At 38.3% G+C, this 21,377-nt stretch overlaps 2 protein-coding genes across 2 annotated transcripts; one reads left to right on the top strand and one right to left on the bottom strand.

Annotated features, from left to right (window-relative positions):
- The first annotated feature begins 5,486 nt into the window (after positions 1-5,486).
- Positions 5,487-7,006, top strand: LOC121992214 (acidic endochitinase-like). Its single transcript, XM_042546425.1, has one exon. The coding sequence runs from the start codon at positions 6,260-6,262 to the stop codon at positions 6,842-6,844; it is 585 nt and encodes a 194-aa protein (XP_042402359.1). The 5' UTR covers positions 5,487-6,259; the 3' UTR covers positions 6,845-7,006.
- A 743-nt stretch (positions 7,007-7,749) lies between these two features.
- LOC121992213 (protein LIKE COV 2-like) lies at positions 7,750-18,188 on the bottom strand. The gene is made up of 7 exons (XM_042546424.1): positions 17,938-18,188; positions 16,640-16,692; positions 16,448-16,557; positions 8,794-8,961; positions 8,565-8,662; positions 8,350-8,476; positions 7,750-8,172 (listed from the first exon to the last, which is right to left on the bottom strand). Exons 1-7 carry the CDS (start codon positions 18,061-18,063, stop codon positions 8,066-8,068), a joined length of 789 nt encoding a protein of 262 aa, XP_042402358.1. The 5' UTR covers positions 18,064-18,188; the 3' UTR covers positions 7,750-8,065.
- Between the last annotated feature and the right edge of the window lie 3,189 nt (positions 18,189-21,377).

Below are 21,377 nucleotides of genomic sequence, written 5' to 3'. Positions count from 1 at the left end.
TTCGTCAAACGTCACCCGTAACTGGGTGAACTATAAAGGCGATTACTGGTATATAACGAATTATGCAGAGGAATGTGAGTGATGTAGATGAGATCTATCCCTTCTATATGACGGGAGCGACATCGATATTCTTGATAGAGTGAGACCACGAAGTGCATGACCATGTCCAAATGAATCAATATGAGATATTGAGCTCATTTGATTTAGTGAGTTTACTTGGAGTTCAAGATTTAGTTTGATCAGAGGATGACACGGTCTATGCCTCACATTGATCAATCTAGATGTCTAGGATAGAAAGACACTTGTCATATATTGTAAGGAGTCACAATTAGTAGTCACAAGGTGATGTTAGATCTCAACATTCTTGTAACTTGGGTAGTAATGATGTGTTGCTAGATACCGCTCATTACTTATGCTCCTAAATGGGTTTAGGGGCATTGCCAACGTTACAAGAACCTATAGGGTCGCACACTAAGGACAATTAGATGGAGATTAGGTTCATATGATGAACCAAGAGGATTAGATTTATTTGATGAATCAAATTGGATTAAGAGTAATCCTAATTGGGCTAATTGAGTTGGACTCAAGTTGATTCATGTGTTCAATGAGTCTAATTTAGATTATGACTCATTGAATCAATTTAATTTAATAAATTAGATTCATTATATTAAGTTGACTTGAATTAAATGGTTGGATTAGATCAACCATGAGAGAGATTAAGTCAAGTTTGACTTGACTTGAGAAGAAGAGAAAGAGTCAAATTTGACTTGACTTTATGCCACATCATTAGTGAGTTGGTAAGATGTGGACCAATGATGATGCTCCACATCATCATGATTACTTAAATGAGATGACACCTCATAGAGGTTACAATTCTTCACTTTAATGACCTCCACATTAATTGTGATTAATGTGAAGGGAGTTACACCTCCTAATGTGGTCGGCCACATCAAGGCAATTGAGGAGGAGTTTTCATTTTTGTATATATCTCTCTTTTCTTCTTCCTCCTCAAGCTCTTCCTTCTCTCCCTCTCCTCCTATCTTGGCCGAACCATCCAAAGGTGCTAGCACACCTTTTGTGTGATTTTTCTCCACCTGCTTGTTCGTGTGGATACTTTTAGAGGAGTGTCTACTTTGACACTCTCGAGATCCGACACTTAGGACGAGCAGGATTCGCGAAAGGGCGCGCATCAAGGGTAAATCTCTTTAACATATAGTTCTAGTATAGATCTATAGGTTAGTAAACTCATACTCGTATTTTTCAAAAGTTTTATTCTTCGCACGGATTCGAAAAACCCAACACGTTGGACAGGCAGAAAGCCGGATTTGAGTAATCTGAGACCTTGAGGGCAACTGCCTACGTTCATGATAAGACTCACGAACATGAAAAATTAGGACCCAGAGGTAAAAAATATATCTTTATAAGGTATTATGAGTCTAAGGATTATGTTTTTATTGGTGAGCGACAAGATGGAATCATATCTGAAATAGAGTCAAGAGATGTTACTTTTTTTGAAACTGAATTCCCAACACGAGGTGAAGTTGATCAGACAATTCCTCTATATGAGAAAGAGGAGGAGGATAGTGTTCCTTTATAAACAAATCAGGAGATGCCTGAATCTAGTCAACCTAGTGGGAATAATCTGTCACTGAATGAGTCAGTTTCTCAACACTTTAACCTACGAAGAAGTAGTCGTCAGATTATTCCTTGAAGAAGGTTTGATATTGAGAATGAGGCATTGATGATGAGGAACTTCGAATGGTTGAGGAAGCTTTGAGAAGCTCAGTAAGAGAAAAAATGAAAAATTACAATGGATGAGGAAATGAAGTCAATGAGAAAGAATCAAATTTGGGATTTAGTCGATCTTCCTCCGGGCCAAAGGATTATTGAGAATAAGTGGATTCTCAAAATAATGAGGAAAGAAGATGGATCGATTAATCGATACAAAGCTCGATTAATTGCAGAAAGATATACCCAAATGGAGGGTATTAACTTTGAAAAGACATTCTCCCTAGTTGTGAAGTTTGTGTCAATACGTGTCATCCTAGCTATAGTAGCACAATTTGATATGGAATTACATCAGATGGATATAACAACGACTTTCCTTAATGATAATCTTGACAAAGAAATCTATATGGTACAACCAGAAGGTTATGTTGCTGAAGGCCAAGAGAATAGAGTATGTAGATTTAGAAAGTCTATATATGGGCTAAAGCAAGCGTCAAGACAATGGAACATGAGATTTAATGAAGTCATTTTGTTTTATGGTTTCGAAATGATCAATGAGGATCATTGTGTTTACCTTAGAAAGGAAAAAGAAAAATTTATCATTTTATCATTATATGATGATGATATGCTAATAGTTGAAAATGACATAAAGTGTGATAGAAGTCAAATTTTGACTTCATCACAATTTGACATAATAAATATGAGAGAAGCAGAGTACATCTTAGGAGTGAAGATTATTAAAGATCGATCTAAAAGGCTTTTGGGATTGTCTCAAGAAACTTATATCATTAAGATGGTACAACACTTCAATATGTCAGATTACAATATCGAACAAACGCCTATAACAAGAGGTACTATTTTGAGCAAAAATATGTATCCCAAGACTCCTTAGAAAATAGCCGAAATGAAGAAAAAAATCATATGCCAGTGCCATTGGTAGTTTAATGTACACTATATTGTGTACTCGTCCTGATATAAACTATGATGTTGGCTTAGTTAGTCGTTTCCAATCAAACTGGAAAGCGGTGAAAAGGATATTCAAATATCTCAAAGAAACAACGAATTATTGCCTCTATTTCCAAGGATCAGATATGAGTCTAAGTGGCTACACAGATACAGATTGGGCAGGGGACCTTGATGACAGAAAATCCACATCTGGCTATGTCTTCTTGCTGAATGACGGCACCATCTCATGGAACAATAAGAAGCAGACTTGTGTAGCCTTGTCGACAATGGAAGTTGAGTATGTGGCTTGTGCAACGGCTGTGCAATAGGCTGTCTAGCTAAGAAGGTTCCTGAAGCATCTGAAGATTGCTGAGGACAGTGGGAGTCCTGTTACAGTGTACTGTGACAGTCAAGCTGCAATAGCTTTTTCCATGGATCCCAAATATCACAGCAAATACAAGCATATAAAAATTAAGTCTAATTTTGTAAAGGATATTGTTGACAAGAAAAAGGTAATTCTTGAGTACATCCCTACACGAAATATGTTTGTTGAGTTTTTTACTAAACTATTGACTAAAGAGTCATTTCATGGACATGTGAAGTCTTTGGGACTTCGAAAAATGTAACTTATTGTAAAGACATTTTGATAAATGAAAAATGTTATGATCTATTTAGTGTATATGTCTTTGTTACATTCGAATAAAAGTCTCGATAAGCAAGTTGACAGATTGAGATTAGTCCACTCACATGGACAATCATCTCTATTTGTTAAGTATGAATAGAAGTAAGACCGTTGCTTATAGGACAACTTATGTAGCTATGAATAGAGACATACCCATAAGTTAAAGTCTCCTTGATAATTATGTCAAGATGAGATCATTTATGTAATGATTGGAGTAAATGCACCCACCATTTACTGAATCTGCTTAAAGTCAGATTGGAATTCATATGTTGAATTCAGGATTAGACATTAGGTATGTCTAGATCAAAATCTGTACGATGTTAAACTTTAGGAAAAACATGTGCTCTTTTTAGTAAAGAGAATAACATCGTAGCATGTGATTCATACCACATGTACTATGACGACAAGAAGGGTAGTAAGAGAATGGATCCCTGCTTCTTTACTGTGTGAGACCTTTGAGATTATAAGTTAATCTCAAATTTACCCTAAGTGACTATTTAACTATCTACTTGAAGTTCTGATAAGTGTCTGCTATTTTAGCATGTTTCCTATTGGCTATGAATGATTCGGTCTATAGAGCATAATTAGGAAAACGACTGATTAAAAGCAATAAATTCTAGTTAAAAAGGAAGATTAAGATTAATTTACATCTGTGACATTTATTCATTGGTACCAGTTACATTTTTAGTTCAATACATAAAATGTAATTGTGAATAATTTGTTTAATTGGAGATGTTGAATACGCTCTTGACATATAGTCAATATAAGAGATTAGAGATGTTCATAATGATATAAATAATTTAATCTGAGGTAAAGGCAAGTCATCGATGTCTCTGATTCATTCTAAAGAGCAGCTATGTAAGGTGTAACAATCTTCTTAGCAATAAATGCTTAGTATGTTTGCTGTCACACGAATAATTTTCTCTAATGTATGGAATGGATGTTCTTATATGGTCTTTGTGACTAATTAATGCTTTGGTTTTCGTGACTTGATCATCATAAAGTCTATGTTACTTATTTGGTCTTTGTGACTAATTAATTTTGCTCTGGTTTTCGTGATTTAATCGTCAAATAGTCTATGTGACTTATTTGATTTATGTGACCAATTAATGTTTGGCTTTGACATTATGATATGATCACCTCGTAGTCTATGTGACTAACATGATCTATGTGATCATATAACATTATGAATTGACTTGGATGAGTGGGAGATGTTAGACATTGCATCAGTTGGGTGCCCATTCACCTTCATCTTCCTCCATTGAAAGTCAGCCATCAAAGCATCGGTTGGTAACCGATATTTTGCTTGCTATTTATGATGGCGTCCAAGAACAATCGGAGGATGAGGGGAGAGGCGACGGTGATCAGTGTTGGTCGAGCAAAGAAGAACGTCCTAGAGGCTGGAGATTTGACTCGTGAACCTTGAAGCACTTTCTGATTATCCGTGATCGTGTTTCCGACAGCAACGACGTCCGACGGTTCTTCGATTTCATCAAGAAATCACTATAAGTGATTACAATTTTTTCCTATGTTTGATCCATACTGACAAATAGGCAACAATAACTTCCATAAACTACTTGCTGCAGCTGACTATTAGATCGAGCATGCTAGGATTTGCTTGACCCATCACTATCAACAGAGCAGGAAACCAGCAACACCAAAATGTAAGAAAGACCATAACAATTCCATTTTTTGTATCAAGTGTTGTGTTTACATAAATAACCAAGCAAGTTGTATGCATTCTCATTAGGAGAAATTCCTTTATTACCTATAACATTTCTTTATCTTTGAAAGTGAGAGAAATATTAGTTATCCTAGCTCAACTTTGGTGTTAAAGATTACAGAGTAAGGTGCCTATTCTTCTAAAGTCAATAAATTTCATCTTTGAGATATTTGATTCTTGTCAAACATTTCTCCTGGTAAAGAATTTGATTGTCATAAATTGTGAAGACATGGCATCTACAATCTGTTTCGAGTTTAAGGAAGATAAGCCTCTCAGAGAGTTATTTGATGGGGATTGAGAAGGAAATCCAACTTCATAAGTCAATAGCCATGTCAATGAAATGTTATCTAATCAAGTTGAAATTGTCAAGTAGACTTCTTAATTTTAAGGTTGATAATGGTTCCAGGTCCTATATATCGATTTAATAGTAATTCATAACAGGCCGGTTTTCCCAGGCACTTACTTTTGGTTTTCCGGTTGTCATAGTCTGAAGTCTTTGCCATCGCATTTGCTGTCCTTGCCGCTGGTGCTGTAATATTGACACTGAATGTTTTGCTTCCGGTAAGCATCTCATGTATCGCATCCACCTCATTTTGGCATAAGCTTTACGACCCTTTACAAATCTGTTTCATGTTTATTAACAGGGAGGACAAATCATTTTCTTTCAAAGTTTGAGTCTTCTCGGCTACTGTCTCTTTCCTCTAGACATCGGAGCGCTAATTTGCTTGCTGAAAAACAATGTCATGATCAAAATGATTGTCGTCTCAGTAACTTTGGCATGGAGCTCATGGGCAGCATATCCCTTCATGAGCGCTGCTGTTAATCCGAGAAGAAAAGCTTTGGCTCTTTATCCTGTTTTCCTCATGTCTATTTCAGTTGGCTTCTTGATCATTGCAATAGATTAAGCCATCAATCACATTTTTTTTTCTCCTGTACCATGTTGTCTTTCATATGGCTTCATGTATTCATATGAAGGTTTATTGCTTTTTTGAATCGTCTCCTAGTTTTAGAGCTGCAATTTTGTCCTTTGAATTTGTTACATCTTTATCTTGTCTAACAATAATAGTAAATAAAACAAGATTTAATGCAGGAATCAGCGTCACCGTTGAACCTCCGATCTCTCATGGTATTCATTCTCCTCGCCACGGCATCAGCCAGTCTCGATCTCAATCCCTGTATATATGCATACACCTCCAATTCAACACAGCAACACACACTCCATTAATCCCTATGGCAACACACCTCTTCTTCCTCTCTGCTTCTTTGTCTTCTTCACATCCCTCTCGAGGTCTCTCACCGGCAGCATCGCCATCTACTGGGCCCAGAACCGCAATGAGGGCACCCTCGCTGCCACCTGCGCCTCCGGCATCTATCGCTTCATTAACGTTGCCTTCCTCTCCTCCTTCGACAACAGCCAGACACCCATTCTCAACCTCGCTGGCCATTGCGACCCATCCTCCGACGGATGCACCAGTCTCAGCGCTGACATTTTCAAGTGCCATAGCCTCGGCATCAAGGTGCTGCTCTCCATCGGCGGTGGTCCCGGAAGCTATGGCCTTTCCTCAGCCAACGAAGCCAGGGAAGTCGCCTCCTACATCTGGAACAACTTCCTCAGCGGCTCCTCCTGCCCGCTCGGAGAGGTGGCATTGAACGGCGTCGACTTCGACATCAACGGCAGCGGCAGCCAGTACTGGGATCTCCTCGCCAGGTATCAAATCAAATCTCTCATGAAAGTTCAATTTTTTTTACTTTGTCAATGTTTATGATCCTTTATTTTATCATAGAAATTCTATATTAGTAGATATCTCAAGAACTATAGCAAGCATGAGAAGTGGGTCTACCTGAGCGTCGCCCCTCAATGTCCCTTCCCTGACTTATGGCTCGGCGATGCCCTCAAAACCGGTCTCTTTGACTTCATTTGGGATCAATTCTACAACAATCCACCGTGCCAATACAGCTCCGGAGACAGCAGCAATCTCGCTGTTGCATGGAAGAAATGGGCCTCGGTTCCCGTGACCAAGGTTTTCCTAGGCCTTCCAGCTGCCCCTGAGGCGGCTGGAAGCGGGTTCATTCCGGCCAGCAATCTGACATCGCAGGTGTTGCCTAAGATTAAAGGCTCCAAGAAGTATGGAGGAATTATGCTATGGTCCAAGTACTACGACGATCTCACTGGCTACTTCTTCGGTAAAGAGCCATGTTTAAGTTCGTGAGTCTTCAGAGTTGTGGATTCCGCTTTTCATTAACTTGTGTATGACCACCTCCATTTTAGTTGTTTCTAGCTTCTTCTTGTTTGTGTTAATGGAGTGATTTGTGTGATTGTATGTTTTTATTATAAGTCGATCATATATTCTTACTGTCTCCGTGTGAAAATTTAAGCTTTAGATATTGTCTGATAAACTATAATTTAGGATAATTTTACTCTGTGATTTATTATTATTTTTTTCGAATGGGTTCACACTCCACTGTTACTAAAATTAGTTCAATGTGAAAATTAAACACCGTCCTAAATTTTAACGCACGCACTAGGTCAACAAATCCAGGTTCGGGTCTCAATTGGGATCCGATTTGAGAACCAGCACAGAAATTCTTCATCGACGAAGCACATTTCGGTCACAATAATCCGCTTAGAGAAGCCTCTTACCCTTACATCCGGATTAAATTTAGATATTCATGTTCAAATTCGATTCATCTTACTAAACACGGAATAATTAAGAAGCAAGAGTTTATAGAAATTGTACTAGGCGAGAATATCAAACGAACAACAGATTGGGTGGTGAAGGATAATTGAATAATAGAATAAGTAGTGTTGAATCAAACGTGGCCAATGCGGTCTCATTATACAAAATGCAGGCTAAGTTCATCGAGATGCTCCCGTGGCACCATAAACCAATTCTTCTGTAGCATTGGCTCAACCATTAAGCCAAGCATTATAAAGGCTTGGTATGATTAACCAGCAGCCGAATGGCTTGACATGCACTTGACCTACATTAACTTGGTATTCTGTTCAATCTGATGCTTTGATGGTTTTTGCGGGGAGGCGTTTCTAAAGGAGCAATTGTCTGCGGCATTGTCATACCACCGGAAACAATAATCTCTACACCATCCAAAAACACACCATATAACTTACGCTAGATGAGTTAATCAATATTATCTTGGGCTTAAGTGGTTGATCTAATAATTGAACGTGTTAGTTTTCTCATCTATGATCGCGTGTTGACATTTCTAAAAGAATGAAGAAACCGAAGGATGTAAACTGGTTTTAGAGACTGACCTATGCCTTCTCGGACAGAGAGGTTGGGTCTGATGATTTCTTCCGAGTTGACCAAGAATATATCTCCAATATATAGATGGTTGGTAGGCACATAAACACTGCACAACTCTTCATCACCTTTGTCATTCTGCAACGTCGATCAATCATCAAATTACAATATCGAGCTAACCAATTTACTACCAAAGTAGGCAATAGTGCAACTGAGATTAAAATACCTGAAGAACTACGGATGATGTGATGAAACCAAAAGCATACTCCCCAACACGGGGATGGCGAATAATTGCAACCTCTTTAAAAGCGGTGGTGTTTTGATCTGCATAATAGTTGCCAAATAGGATAAGCTTCTTTAGCCTCTCCCTCACTGTCCTTTCTTAGTACTCCATCCAAATACAGCCTTGTGGAAACTGAAAAAAATGGACTTTTATGTTCAAACAAATTCAATACCTGGAGAAATTGCGGTGCTAATTTGCTTTGATGCCGAGTAAATGTGACGTACAAAGGGCATTCTTTTGATAAACCACTCTCCCAACCAGACAACAGTTGCTCCCAGCCATGATGAGGCAAAAATTCCAATCGAGAATATGAATAGCAAAGATGTCAAGAATCCAAGGCCTGCAGATTCGAGTAGGAAACAAACTTATGCTACTAATAAACCAAACTCCTTTTTTTGACAAAAAAGAATTTACAGCAAGCAAATTAAATGGGTTAAGGACTGAAGAAAATATATGTGGCACAGGTGAAATAAACTAATTTACTATTAAAGTTGTCCTTCCGGAAAGTAATTTAGAACATGACGTTGATCATAATGAGCTGTCAAAATACATGTTATATCTAGTTAATACCAGCTAAATGCCAGTCGAATAACATACAACCAATAGCGCCATCAATGCTTTTGTTCTCTTAATTATGACAAAGAGTTCAAAAGTTAAAATGTTTTGTGATCTAACAAGTATAATTGAGCTTGTAGGAAAGTCCTAAGTGTTCTTAGGCAAAAGTCCTAGTGGATTCTAGGCATGTGGAAAATCCTAGAGGGAGGTAACCCTAGGTTCTAGAGGGTGGTAACCCTATGTTGTGGAAAGTCCTAGCTGCGATTAGACAGCGAAGTTCTAGTCTGGGGGGTTGGGCGAAGTCTTGGCGGGTCGAAAATTTTGGACGAAATCCTAGAGTTGATGACTCTAAGTGAAAATCCTGAGGGTACCCCAGGTGGAAATTTGGACAGGTCGTGGAGCGGGCGTTCAGCATGAAATCCTGGAGTCTTGGACGCTAAACAAAAGTCTAGACGGTCTGGAGGACCGGTCTGACAAAAGATAATTTCTCCTGAGAGGAGTAGGTGAGGATGTGTTCTCCGAAGAGGGAACAGTAAGCGTCGATTCGACCTAGGATAATAGGCGTCGGTTCGACCTAGGGTAGTAGACGTCGGTTCGACATAGGATTTTTGGGAAATCCGAAAGTCAGAACCGAATAGTTTGGAGACTCGCAGAGTTACATTTTATACTATTTGTCTATTTATCTAACTCAGTTTTGCAAGAAACTAACATTTTACATATTAAAATTTACGACCTTGATCGGTCCACCGAACCTCCGGATCGGTCGACCGAACTCCGGATCGGTCGACCGAACCCCGGAGATCATATCAGCTTTTGACTAAGTTTTGACTAAGGGATCGATAGACCGAACCAAGGGATCAGTAGACTGAACCTCGGATTCAATCGACCGAACGGTGGATAGGTGCTGACTCAATCGGACCAGGTTGATCGGACCAGATAAGCCAGCAAGGAAAACAGGATCGGTCGATCGAATGGCGGGATCGATCGATCGAACGGCGGGATCGGTCGACCGAATGGCAGGATCGGTCGACCGAATGGCAGGATCGGTCGATCGAACGAAGACTCATCCGAAGCGATAGCATCTGGACGGAAAGCCGGACAGGTTCAGCAAGTTCGATCGACTAAACAGCTGGATCAGCCGATCGATAAACTTTGAGTCAAACCTAATCTCGAGATCAATGGATTGATCTGACCGATAAACTTCGAGTCAAACCTAATCTCGAGATCAATGGATTTGGATCAGACTCGACTCTACCATAAAAAAGAGTCTCGACCAATACTTCGAAACACCGAAACTGAACAACTTCTACTCTCTTGTGCGCTGCTCCGAGACGATTCGACAACGTTCAAACGCTGCTCCGACAATCGACGAACAACTGCTAATCCTTTATTGTCGGTAAACTTTGTTGTTAATTTCAATAATTATAATTGCTATCTCTGTAAAGATTTCTCAAGCTTATAGTGATTACCGAACGAAAATAATCAACGATCGCAGGTCTTGGAATAGGAGTCGTCACATGCTCCAAACCAAGTAAAATCCTTGGTGTCCTTGTTCTGTGCTGTTTACTTTCCGCTGCATCTTACTTTGTGATTTGCGAAAAGCAAACGTGAAAGCCACGAGCGCTATTCTTCCCCCTTAGCACGCATCGATTCTACAATTGGTATCAGAGCGGAGCCGCTCTGAATTGGTACAACTACTGTTCGAGCATTTTTTGTCGCTTTTTGTCCATTTTTTAAAATAAATTCTTATGCCTTTTTTCTATTTTCAAATTTTTGCTATAAGTCAGGATTGGTCCAATAACCTCTCCTAACAAATTTGTCGATTCGTCAAATTTTTTCTTGAAATTGGTGCAATACCATTCGAGTCGATTTATTATCTTATTTTCCTATCACACTACTAATCCAAGACTAAGTTTTGGAAAAAGATTTATCGTTTACAAGCGTCTTTTTCTAAATGGCCCATCCAGAAGACTACAACACTGCCCGACCACCACTATTCTCCGGCGAAGACTTCGAATACTGGAAAAGCCGGATGGAGTACCATCTCAAGACCCAAGTGGAAATGTGGATCATAATCCAAACCGAATTCACATTTCCCACAGAAGATGGAGTGCTCATCCCTTGCGACAAGTGGGATGCACCAACAAAGAGGAAGATCGAGATGGATGTAAAAGCGACATGTACACTTCAATATGGCTTAACTAAAGAGGAGCTAAATCGGATAAGCCCCTTCAATAGCCTCAAGGAGTTATGGGAAAAGCTAATCGAACTGTATGAGGGCACCGACGACACTAAGGCAAGCAAAAGAGATCTAATTTAAATAAATTATATAATATAAAAATATAGGATGGTGAATCGGCGAGTCAACTACGACATCACCAAGACCTTCTCAACGGTTTCCACGCAATCGGATAGAAAGTGGAAAACCACGACATCATTAGGTACACGTTAAACACCTTTCCTAGGAATGCACTGTGGGCATCAATGGTAGATGCTTACAAGACATCTAAGGACCTTTCCATAATTAGATTAGATAAATTATTTTCTGAATATGAACTTCATGAACAAATTAATACTACTAAGGCCGAAAAAGGTATTGCGCTACTTGCAGGGAAACTTGTAAACAAGAAGTTGAAGCTTAAGTACCGAACCAAACCTGAATCCGAAGACGAATTGGATTCCAAAGATGAAGATGAAATCACCACCAACTAGTCAAAATAGTTCGGAAAGTACTTAAGAAGAAGAAGGTGACTCAATCGGACACGAAGGCCAAGTCCGAAGTTATCTACTATGGCTACAACAAGAAGGGACACTACGAGTCGGAATGTCCAAACCAGAAGCAAAGAAGGAAGAAGGCTTTGAAAGCAACATGATCCGAATCCTCGGAAGACTTCGACGAAGGTCACGAGCAAGCAAACTTTCTTGCTCTACCAGTACAAGCGTACGTTGCCGAAACCGAGTCTGAGTCCGAAACCGAGAGCGAATCGGAAATCGAGTCCGTGAGAAGCTACGGATCCGTATCCGTTTTCAAATGGCCTAACCACGCTGTAAGTTCTTCTCAAGTAAATAAGTTACATAACCTAGTAAATTATCTTATGTGCAAGCTAGCCAAATCCAACGTTCGAGTCAATTCACTCCAAAAGAGGTAACAACCCTTAAGGAAGTGACTAATCGAAGCTCCTTAACTGAATCTATTCGGACTGGAACTTCAATTCAAGTCCAACAACTGGAGGAAGAAAATTCCTGTCTAAAAAGTCAAGTCAAGGAACTGAAAGATATATTGGCACGGTTCACCTTAAGTTCCAAGAATCTTGATATGATTCTTGGAAAATAAAGAACCGTATACAATCGATCCGGATATTGGTATAAGGCTAAACACAAATTTAATCTTATTTGTCTCTCATTAATCAAACAAATAGAAGAGTAGTTCAAGCATAGGTCCCCAAGTCTAACTTGATTAATCAAATTGAACTTGATTAATATTGAATCCCCAAGGATTAAATCCACTAACTTGATAGACTCTATCGAGGCTATGATCCAGGGGGAGCCAATAGAAAGACCATCTTCATTAATAAATAGACTTGCTTGATATTTGCTTTAATAATTTCTTTATATATGGTTAGACTAGGATAGATAATGACTCAGACTTGATCAACACTTGATTAGTTAGACCTAGAATTTTCAGAAAGAAAATTAAACATTTAATTTCTTTAAAAGGCTTTGTCTAGAAGTGGTTATTGCTCCAATACCCAAGAAGGCCTAGTACCTCGCCACAGCCTGGAAGTCAATTATTGAAATGGATGTATAATTGACTAATTATTAAATCTTAATCTAACTCAAATGTAAATCAATCCTTATATTTGAATTTAAATTAAAAATTAAATTAACCATTTGACAAAATCCATAAGGTTCCTAATTGGCAATCTAGAAAGGGTGAGATGGATTTAGGTTTAAATTGAGAATTAGTCTAACCTAATTCAAACCAATCAAATTCAAAATTAATTTTAAAATCTTAATTAATTTCAAATGTTAATTAATTACAAAACCTTAATGAATTTCAAAACTTTAATTAATTCTAAAATTTTATTAATCTTCAAATTCAATTATTCTTCAAATTTAATTATCAAACTTAATTATTTTCATATCAGAAATTAATTTCAAATCATAATTAATTTTAAAATCTTATTGATTTTCAAATGTTATTTAATTTTTAAAATCTTAATTATTTTTAAATATTAATTAAAAGTTTCAAAATTTAATTATTCAAACATAAATATTAAAAAAAAATTCAAACTTAAGTATTTTAAAACTCAAACTTAAAATACTGTTTATTTTGAAAGTTTCAAATTCATACTTAATAATTTTCAAAATTCAAAATTAACCTAACTCCATCTCACATAAATTCAGAAGCTTAACATGTTTGACAATTTAGAAAGGATGAGATGGAAAATCAGGAAAATAAATGATTATTTTAAATATGTTCTTAATTTTTTTATGCTTAAACTCTAGGATTCCCAAACTTAAATAAATTACCTAATTTTTGGGAGGGCATTAATCAAGGGGGAGAAAAAGGGAGTTAAGTTAGAGTATTTTTCAAAAGGAAGTTAAGTTTTTTTTTTGTTTAACTATTTTTGAAAGTTTAATTATTTTTAAAAAATAATCTTAAATAATTTTGAAAAAACAAGTTTAAATATTTTTACATGGAAAATTAAGTTTTTGAAAAAATGTTTTTAACTAAGCTTTTTTTATTTTTTTTTCAAAAGGCTAAGTACTTGACAAAGTTTTTCTAAATCTAGGAATTTAGCTAAGTTTTTTTATTAATGAAAAAGCTAAGTTCTTTCTCAAAACCTTGAGAAATCCTTTAAAAATTCTCTCAAGGCTTTACAAAAAGGCTAAGTTTCTTGTTAATTTAAAAGCTGTAAATTTTTGAAAAACTAAATTTCAAAAACTATATTTTTAACCAAGTTCCTTCTAAATATATAAATATTGTTCAAAAACTTTTTCTACAAGTTTTTAGTTATGTTAAACTCCCTATTTGAATTATTTTTTCTTTCACTCTCCTTTTCAAAGTTTTTCAAACCAAAAATTCTACCATCTCAAAAAGAAAAGTTTTGTTCCAAAGTATTTTTCAAAGTACTTGAAAAACTAAAATATTATATTTTGAAATTAAGTGTTTTTTCCTCCCTAATTGTTTTTGATATGTCAAAGGGAGAGAGAATATTCAAAAGTTAAGGAGGAGATAAGTTACGGGATTAAGGGGGAGCAAAGAAATTAACTCTTTTTCTTTATAAATGAATCTCTTAACTTTTACTGTATGTTGGATTTTTTTTATATGTTTTACTTAACTTTTTATGAAGGGGAGCCTTGGCGCAACGGTAAAGTTGTTGCCATGTGACAAAAGGTCACGGGTTCGAATCCCGGAAACAGCCTCTTGCAAAAAGCAGGGTAAGACTGCGTACGGATCCTTCCCCGGGACCCCGCATGGCGGGAGCTTCGTGCACCGGGCTGCCCTTTTACTTAACTTTTTATATGTTGAATTTTTATATGTTAATTCTTTTTTTCTTTATAAATGAATCTCTTAACTTTTGCTATATGTTGAATTTTTTTTTATATGTTTTACTTAACTTTTGAATCAAATTGTCATAATAAAAAAGGGGGAGATTGTTGGTGTAGGGAGCACCAGACGATCGAACCTAAGTTTTGATTATGACAAAGGGTTCAAAAGTTAAGATGTCTTGTGATCTAACAAGTGTGACTGAGCTTGCAGGAAAGTCCTAAGTGTTCTTAGGCAAAAGTCCTAGTGGATTCTAGGCAGGTGAAAATCCCTGGGGAAGATAACCCTAGGTCGTAGGGGGTGGTAACCCTATGTTATGGAAAGTCCTAGTTGCGATTAGGCAACGAAGTTTTGGTCTCGGGGACTGAGCGAAGTCATGGCGGGTCGAAGAGTTTGGACGAAATCCTAGAGTCGAGGACTCCAGGTGAAAATTCTAGGGTCGCGGACACTAGTTGGAAGTCTGGACGGGTCGTGGAGCGGACGTTTAGCATAAAGTCCTGGAGTCTCAGACACTAAGCAAAAGTCCATACGATCTAGAGGATCGGTCTAGCAAAAGATAATTTCTCCTTAGAGAAATAGATGAGGACGCGTTCCCCAACGAGGGAATAGTAGGCGTCGGTTCGACCTAAGATTTCTGGGACATCCAAAAGTTAGAACCGAATAGTCTAGAGATTGTCAAAGTTACATTTTATACTATTTGCCTATTTCTCTAACTCTATTTGGTTGAAGTTTGTAGCCTTGATCGGTCGACCGAACCTCGGAGATCAGATCAACTTTCGACTAAGTTTCAACCAAGGGATCGGTCGATCGAACCTCGGGTTCAGTCGATCGAACCTCGGGTTCAGTCGATCGAACGGTGGATAGATGCTGACTCAATTGGACCGGGTTGATCGGACCAGATAAGCCAACGAGGAAAGTAGGATCGATCGACCAAACGGCGAGATCGGTAGACTGAACGAAGACTCATCCGAAGCGGTAGCATCTAGACAGAAAATCGGGCAGGTTCAGCATATTCGGTCGACCAAACAGCTGGATCAATCGACCGATAAACTTCAAGTCAAACCTGATCCCGAGATCAGTGGATCTGGATCAGACTCGACTCTACTATAAAAAGGAGCTTCGACCAGCACTTCGAAACACCAAAACTGAACAACTTCTACTCTCTTGTGCGCTGCTTCGAGACGATTTGATGACGTCCAAACGTTCCTCCGACAATCGACGAACAACTGCTAATCCTTTGTTGTCAGTAAACTTTGTTGTTAATTTCAATACTTGTAATTGCTATCTATGTAAAGATTTCTCGAGCTTATAGTGATTGTCCAACGAAAGCGATCAACGATCACGGGCCTTGGAGTAGGAGTTGTCACAGACTCCGAACCAAGTAAAATCCTTGGTGTTCTTGTTCTGTGCTCTTTACTTTCCGCTGTGACTTACTCTGTGATTTGCAAAAAATGAACGTGAAAGCCACGGGGGCTATTGACCCCCCCCCTTAGCACGTATCGATCCTACAAACAGCTTATCACATTCAAAGTTACGTTTTCTTTTAAACTATGATTTTCGATTACATTTTTTGTAAGAGATCATCAATTGAATTATTCTACGAAAACAGTCAAATCTATTGTGACTGTTGGAGAATGCAGTCAAACTTACCAAAGAAAAAAATTTCAACTAATGAAAGGAAACAAAAATCAAAATAGGAAAGCAAGAAATAACTCACCAAAGATGTCTACCCCAAGCTTGTTATACAGTGGACTGAAGAAACCATCAAAGAACTGAATAAACCACCATGTAATGTAAAAGGTGATTGCAACAGGAAAGAGAACTACGCTAGAAGAAATTAGAAAAAAAAAAGGGTTAGAATAAAAAATCAATAACATCAAAGCATAGGAATAAACACGAGAAGCTGTACCATCCAGTCACGAACTTTTTTGACACCCAACTCTGGAGAACGGCAAAACAAGCCTGTGAAGGGTGGCGCAAAGGAATCAGACTAGATGTTATGGAGGAAATCACATTCTCTCAACAGAAATGAGAGTATGCAAAATATAATTTTGAAAAATATTCATGTGCTAACCAATTGCAAGCTGAAATGTAAAAAATCCACATGTAATATTGAAGACAAGTCAGAATAAGAGATACAGAAGAAAAATATTCCCAATCATTTAGGACTATTGATTATCAGGAAATGTTTGTATATGACCGAAAAATAAGAAAGACCATCAAGATACAAAGCAAGCATAATGGACTTATAATACCAGTTATAAGAGAGAATAAAAAACTTCCGGACATCATCTAGTACATTCTATTGTTCATATGATTCAAAGATTCATATTCTTTGTAAAATGCACAACACAACTTGATACAAGCTCCGTATTTTTAGTAACACAAGAAAAAAATTAGCCAGTAGAAAAAGCTGGAAATTGTTGTTCTTTTGGAGTGAGTTTCCTTGAATTGTGGAGTAAATGGGTGTCATTCCATTGCTGAAGTAATTAGAATACTTATTAAAAAACATAATGATTCAAAAATCACCATCATTTTATAGCAAATTTCTGTATGCATAAACGAGAGCCCGTTTACTGGTATAGAGGGAGGTTTGTACAATTCTCCTACAGAATTGAATGCCACTTTTAGATGGGAACAGCATGGTAAATTGTGAGGTGCATATTATCCTGGAGAACACAAATTGAATTCACCCAAGACTTTGTTTTCTGTATCCTGAAACAGCATCATAGTTATAAATTGGCTGCCTATGCGGTTGCCTACCCCAACCAGTCAGTAATTTATTGATTTCCATATCAACCAGTAAATTAAAGTACTGACATCTGCATCAACATGGTATCCATGACTTCCATAGATTTTCACCATTGTCATACGTTCTCTATCTTCCTAATTTCATGTTTGTTTTCCATACTAAAAAGTCGGCGTATCACTTTTAATGTTAGTGTCCCAGTGTCCCTTAGCAAGAAGTCACAGCATCACTATGATACGAATGCATTTCACCAAACTCGATAAAACTTATCCAACCAAGCACCCTCCCGATCTGAACTTGTCCACATTTCTTATAAATCTAGAACCCTGATCCTCCATTTCAAAGTTTAAAGGCAACAGAAAAAGGAAAAAGCGAAATTTCCGGTATAGGGACTCCAAAACGCAGTCCCACTGATAAGCATACAAGACAAACACGATAATTATCCGAGGTGCACGCACCTTCCGAGTGGAGGAACTCGGCGTAGCTGGGGGCGCTTTGGCGGGGTTTTCGGGATCCACCGCCTGGCTTAGCGGAATCGACGTGGACTCCTTCTCCTCCGCCATCTCCCTCTCCTCTCCTCTCATCTCCTCGCGTCTCCTCTTCTCTGCTCCCTCCTTCCTCGCCCGATCTCGACGGCAACGCGGGACAGCGAGACTTGACCTAACGCCCTCAGTCTCCAATGAGGAGAACGCAGGTGATGTGTCGCCGTCTCGGTGGTGGCTATTTTATATCGCGGCAGTCTGAAAAGTAACAAAAGGACGAAAATGGGCTTGGTGGTCCTTCTATGGCTGAGTCAGCGAAGCAACCAATTATTTATTTTCCATTAATAAATGTTGTGATAAAACCGAGGTTTTAGTCTATTTTCTAAAATTTACAAATACCTCCAATATTTATTAGCTATCTAATAGTTTGACTAATATTAAACCTGTCCGATGAAACATTTTAATAATAAAATCAAATATATTTTAAAAAAAAGATCTATTAGCATTAGAGGGCAGATCCTCAAATTCGTTTTTCCGGATTTAGAGAGGACCACTTACGTATATTAGTAGGGAGTCATGATCCCTGTCTATTTTATAGATAGAGATCATGACTCCCCACTAATACATACAAGTGACTTTTTTTCTGATCCATTTTTAATAGGTAGGGATCATGACTCCCCACTAATATATACAAATGACTTCTTTTCTGATCCATAAAAAATGGACCAGAAGATCTGGGTTGTTAGCATTAGAAAGTATTTTAAAAATTTTAAAAATTATCCTTGATGATACTGAGACATTTTACAAGGGTTACGTAGTCAAGAAGATCAATAATTAAGCTAAGATGTTAAGTATAGTTAATGAGGGCTGACTCTTAGTTACTCCCGGCTCCCAACTACTCCCATACTCGCGACTCTCGGTTACTCCTCGACTTTCAACTCCCAGCTTCTAGCTACTCTCGACTCCTAACAGCTCACGTTTCCTACTTTCTCAAACTAAGCTTAAACGACCTCAACTGTCAAGAATTAAAGCAATGAACAGTTATTCTTTTAATGTAACCGTTATCGCAAGAAAGGCAGAAAACACAGCTATTTACCCAACATAAATGGGTCATAATGATCATTTATTTTGGGAACGTGGCCATGATAACGGAAACGAGAAGACATGGGAAGAACGTGGAGGAGAGTTTTAATCCTATAAAAGGTAGTCAATTCTCATGAACAAAGGTATGTGAACATAACATTCCAAATCCTAATTTCCAGAACAACCTTCTTTACCAAATGTTGACTTAAGCGTCGGAGTAGCCTCACTGAGGATTTCTCTGACTGTCATTCTAATCCGTTCTCTTTGATTATTCTTCCTCATAGAATGGAAGCCTCGCCACCCTCCTAATCGCCCATAATAGCAACTCAATACCGACTACTCCTGGTTGTTAGCTACTCTCATACTCCCGACTCCCAACTCTCGATTACTCTCGACTCCCAACTTCCGATGGCTCACGCTTCCTGCTTCTTCAAACTAAGCTGAAATGACCCTCGCTGTCAAGAATTAAAGCAACGAATGGTACTTCTTTTATTGTAACCATTATCGCAAGAAAGATAGAAAATGCAACTATTTACCCGACATAAATGGGTCATAATTAGGGATGTAAACGAGTCAAGCCGAGCCGAGCTTTGAGGTATTCAAGCTTGTTTGATAAGGTAACCGAGCCAAGCTTAAAATGAACCAAGTTTTTAAAATGATTGTTCAAGTTTGACTTGATTTATTTTTTATGAGCTTGAGCTTATTTAAGGATTTGTTTGAGCTTGATTCGTTTAGATGTTATTGAGCTCTCGAATCTGTTGGATTGAGATGCGCTAGAGGGGGGGGGGTGAATAGCGCTCGTGGCTTTCACACATTTTAGATTCGGGAAACGAACGAGTAATAAGCAGCGGAATTAAAAAAAACAATAATCGCGAACACAAGTTATTTACTTGGTTTGGAGCCTAGGGTGACTCCTACTCCAAGGCTCACGCTCATTGAACGTTTACGTTGGGCAACAACTATAATGACGTTAAAGATTACAACTTTAAATTACAATATGCTGAATAAAGAAATATAATACCGACAACAGAATTACGAAATTGAAGTTCCGGGTCGTCGAGGACTTGTAGCAGCACTTTTGGGTCGTCTTGTTAGCAGTTGGTTGAAGGAAGATCGCTTGGAATGTTGTATATTAGACTACTGCTTGAATACCCCTTAAATAGCCTGTTGAAGGCGCCTCCAAACATGTCCGAGGCGCCCTAAGGTTGTCGAGTCAGCTGCATGAATCAGAACTAAAATGGTCGTAGCTTATCTGGTTGAAGGCGCCTTTATCACCCTTGAAGGCACCTCCAAGCCTGGTCTGAGGTGCCTCCAGCTCCATCTGAGGCGCCTCCCGCCCTACTGCGTGCGCTGCATCTGCCTTGCACTCGAGGCGCCTCAAGTTCCATGAGGGCGCCTTGGGTACTGTTCATCCGAGGCTAATCTTGCTCCTTTGTCCCTGCAAAACATATTAGTCCACAAACCAACCACATATCCTGCAAAACAAAGTTAGCACACACAATAACCATAATAATATAAAAGTTTGACAGTCACGGACTATTCGGTTCTGACTTCGAATTTCCGACCGAAAACCCTAGGTCGAACCAACACCCACTGTTCCCTCTTCAGGGGAACGCATCCTCACCTACTCCACTCAGGAGAGTATACCTGATGCCAGTTCGGTCCTTCAAATCGACTGGACTTTTCACCTAGGGTTACCAGCCCCTAGGGTTTTTCGCCACCTAGGGTTTCCACTCCCTAGGATCTAAGGTTACTCCCCCATAGGATTCCCACCACCTAGGGTTAACAACCCCTAGGACTAAGGTTACCGCCCCTTAGGATTTTCTTCCACCTAGGGTTACCACCCCCTAGGACCTAAGGTTGCCCCCTTAGGGTTTTCCACCTGCCTAACCGCAGTTAGGGCTTTCCTGCAAACTCATTTAACATATCGGATAACAAATAACCTTAACTTTGAATCCCTTTGCCATTATCAAAACTAAGGTTCGATCATCGGATGCTTCCCGCACCAACAATCTCTCCCTTTTTTATTATGGCAACTGAAATTCAAGGTTAAGAAAAGAAATACAATAAAGAAATGTTATAAAGCATCTCTAGCATAAGCATAAATTTGATAAATTTAGCACAAACATAAATTTGATATAAAGCTCCCCTTAATAGAAGTTTATAAAAACTCCCCCTTAATAAAAGCTCCCTTGAATTTAAATTTTTTAATTTTCTTTGAATTTGAATTGAATTTTGAATTTTCCTCTACTCCCCCCCTTTACCATATATCAAAATAAGCAATAGAGTAAAGAAAAAAAAAATGAAAAAGTGATAGATGACCTTAACTAGTT

This window comes from Zingiber officinale, chromosome 6B, assembly GCF_018446385.1.
Source record: "Zingiber officinale cultivar Zhangliang chromosome 6B, Zo_v1.1, whole genome shotgun sequence".
In the NCBI taxonomy this organism is placed as follows: Eukaryota; Viridiplantae; Streptophyta; class Magnoliopsida; order Zingiberales; family Zingiberaceae; genus Zingiber; species Zingiber officinale.
This window is presented reverse-complemented; position numbering and strand designations above follow the sequence as displayed.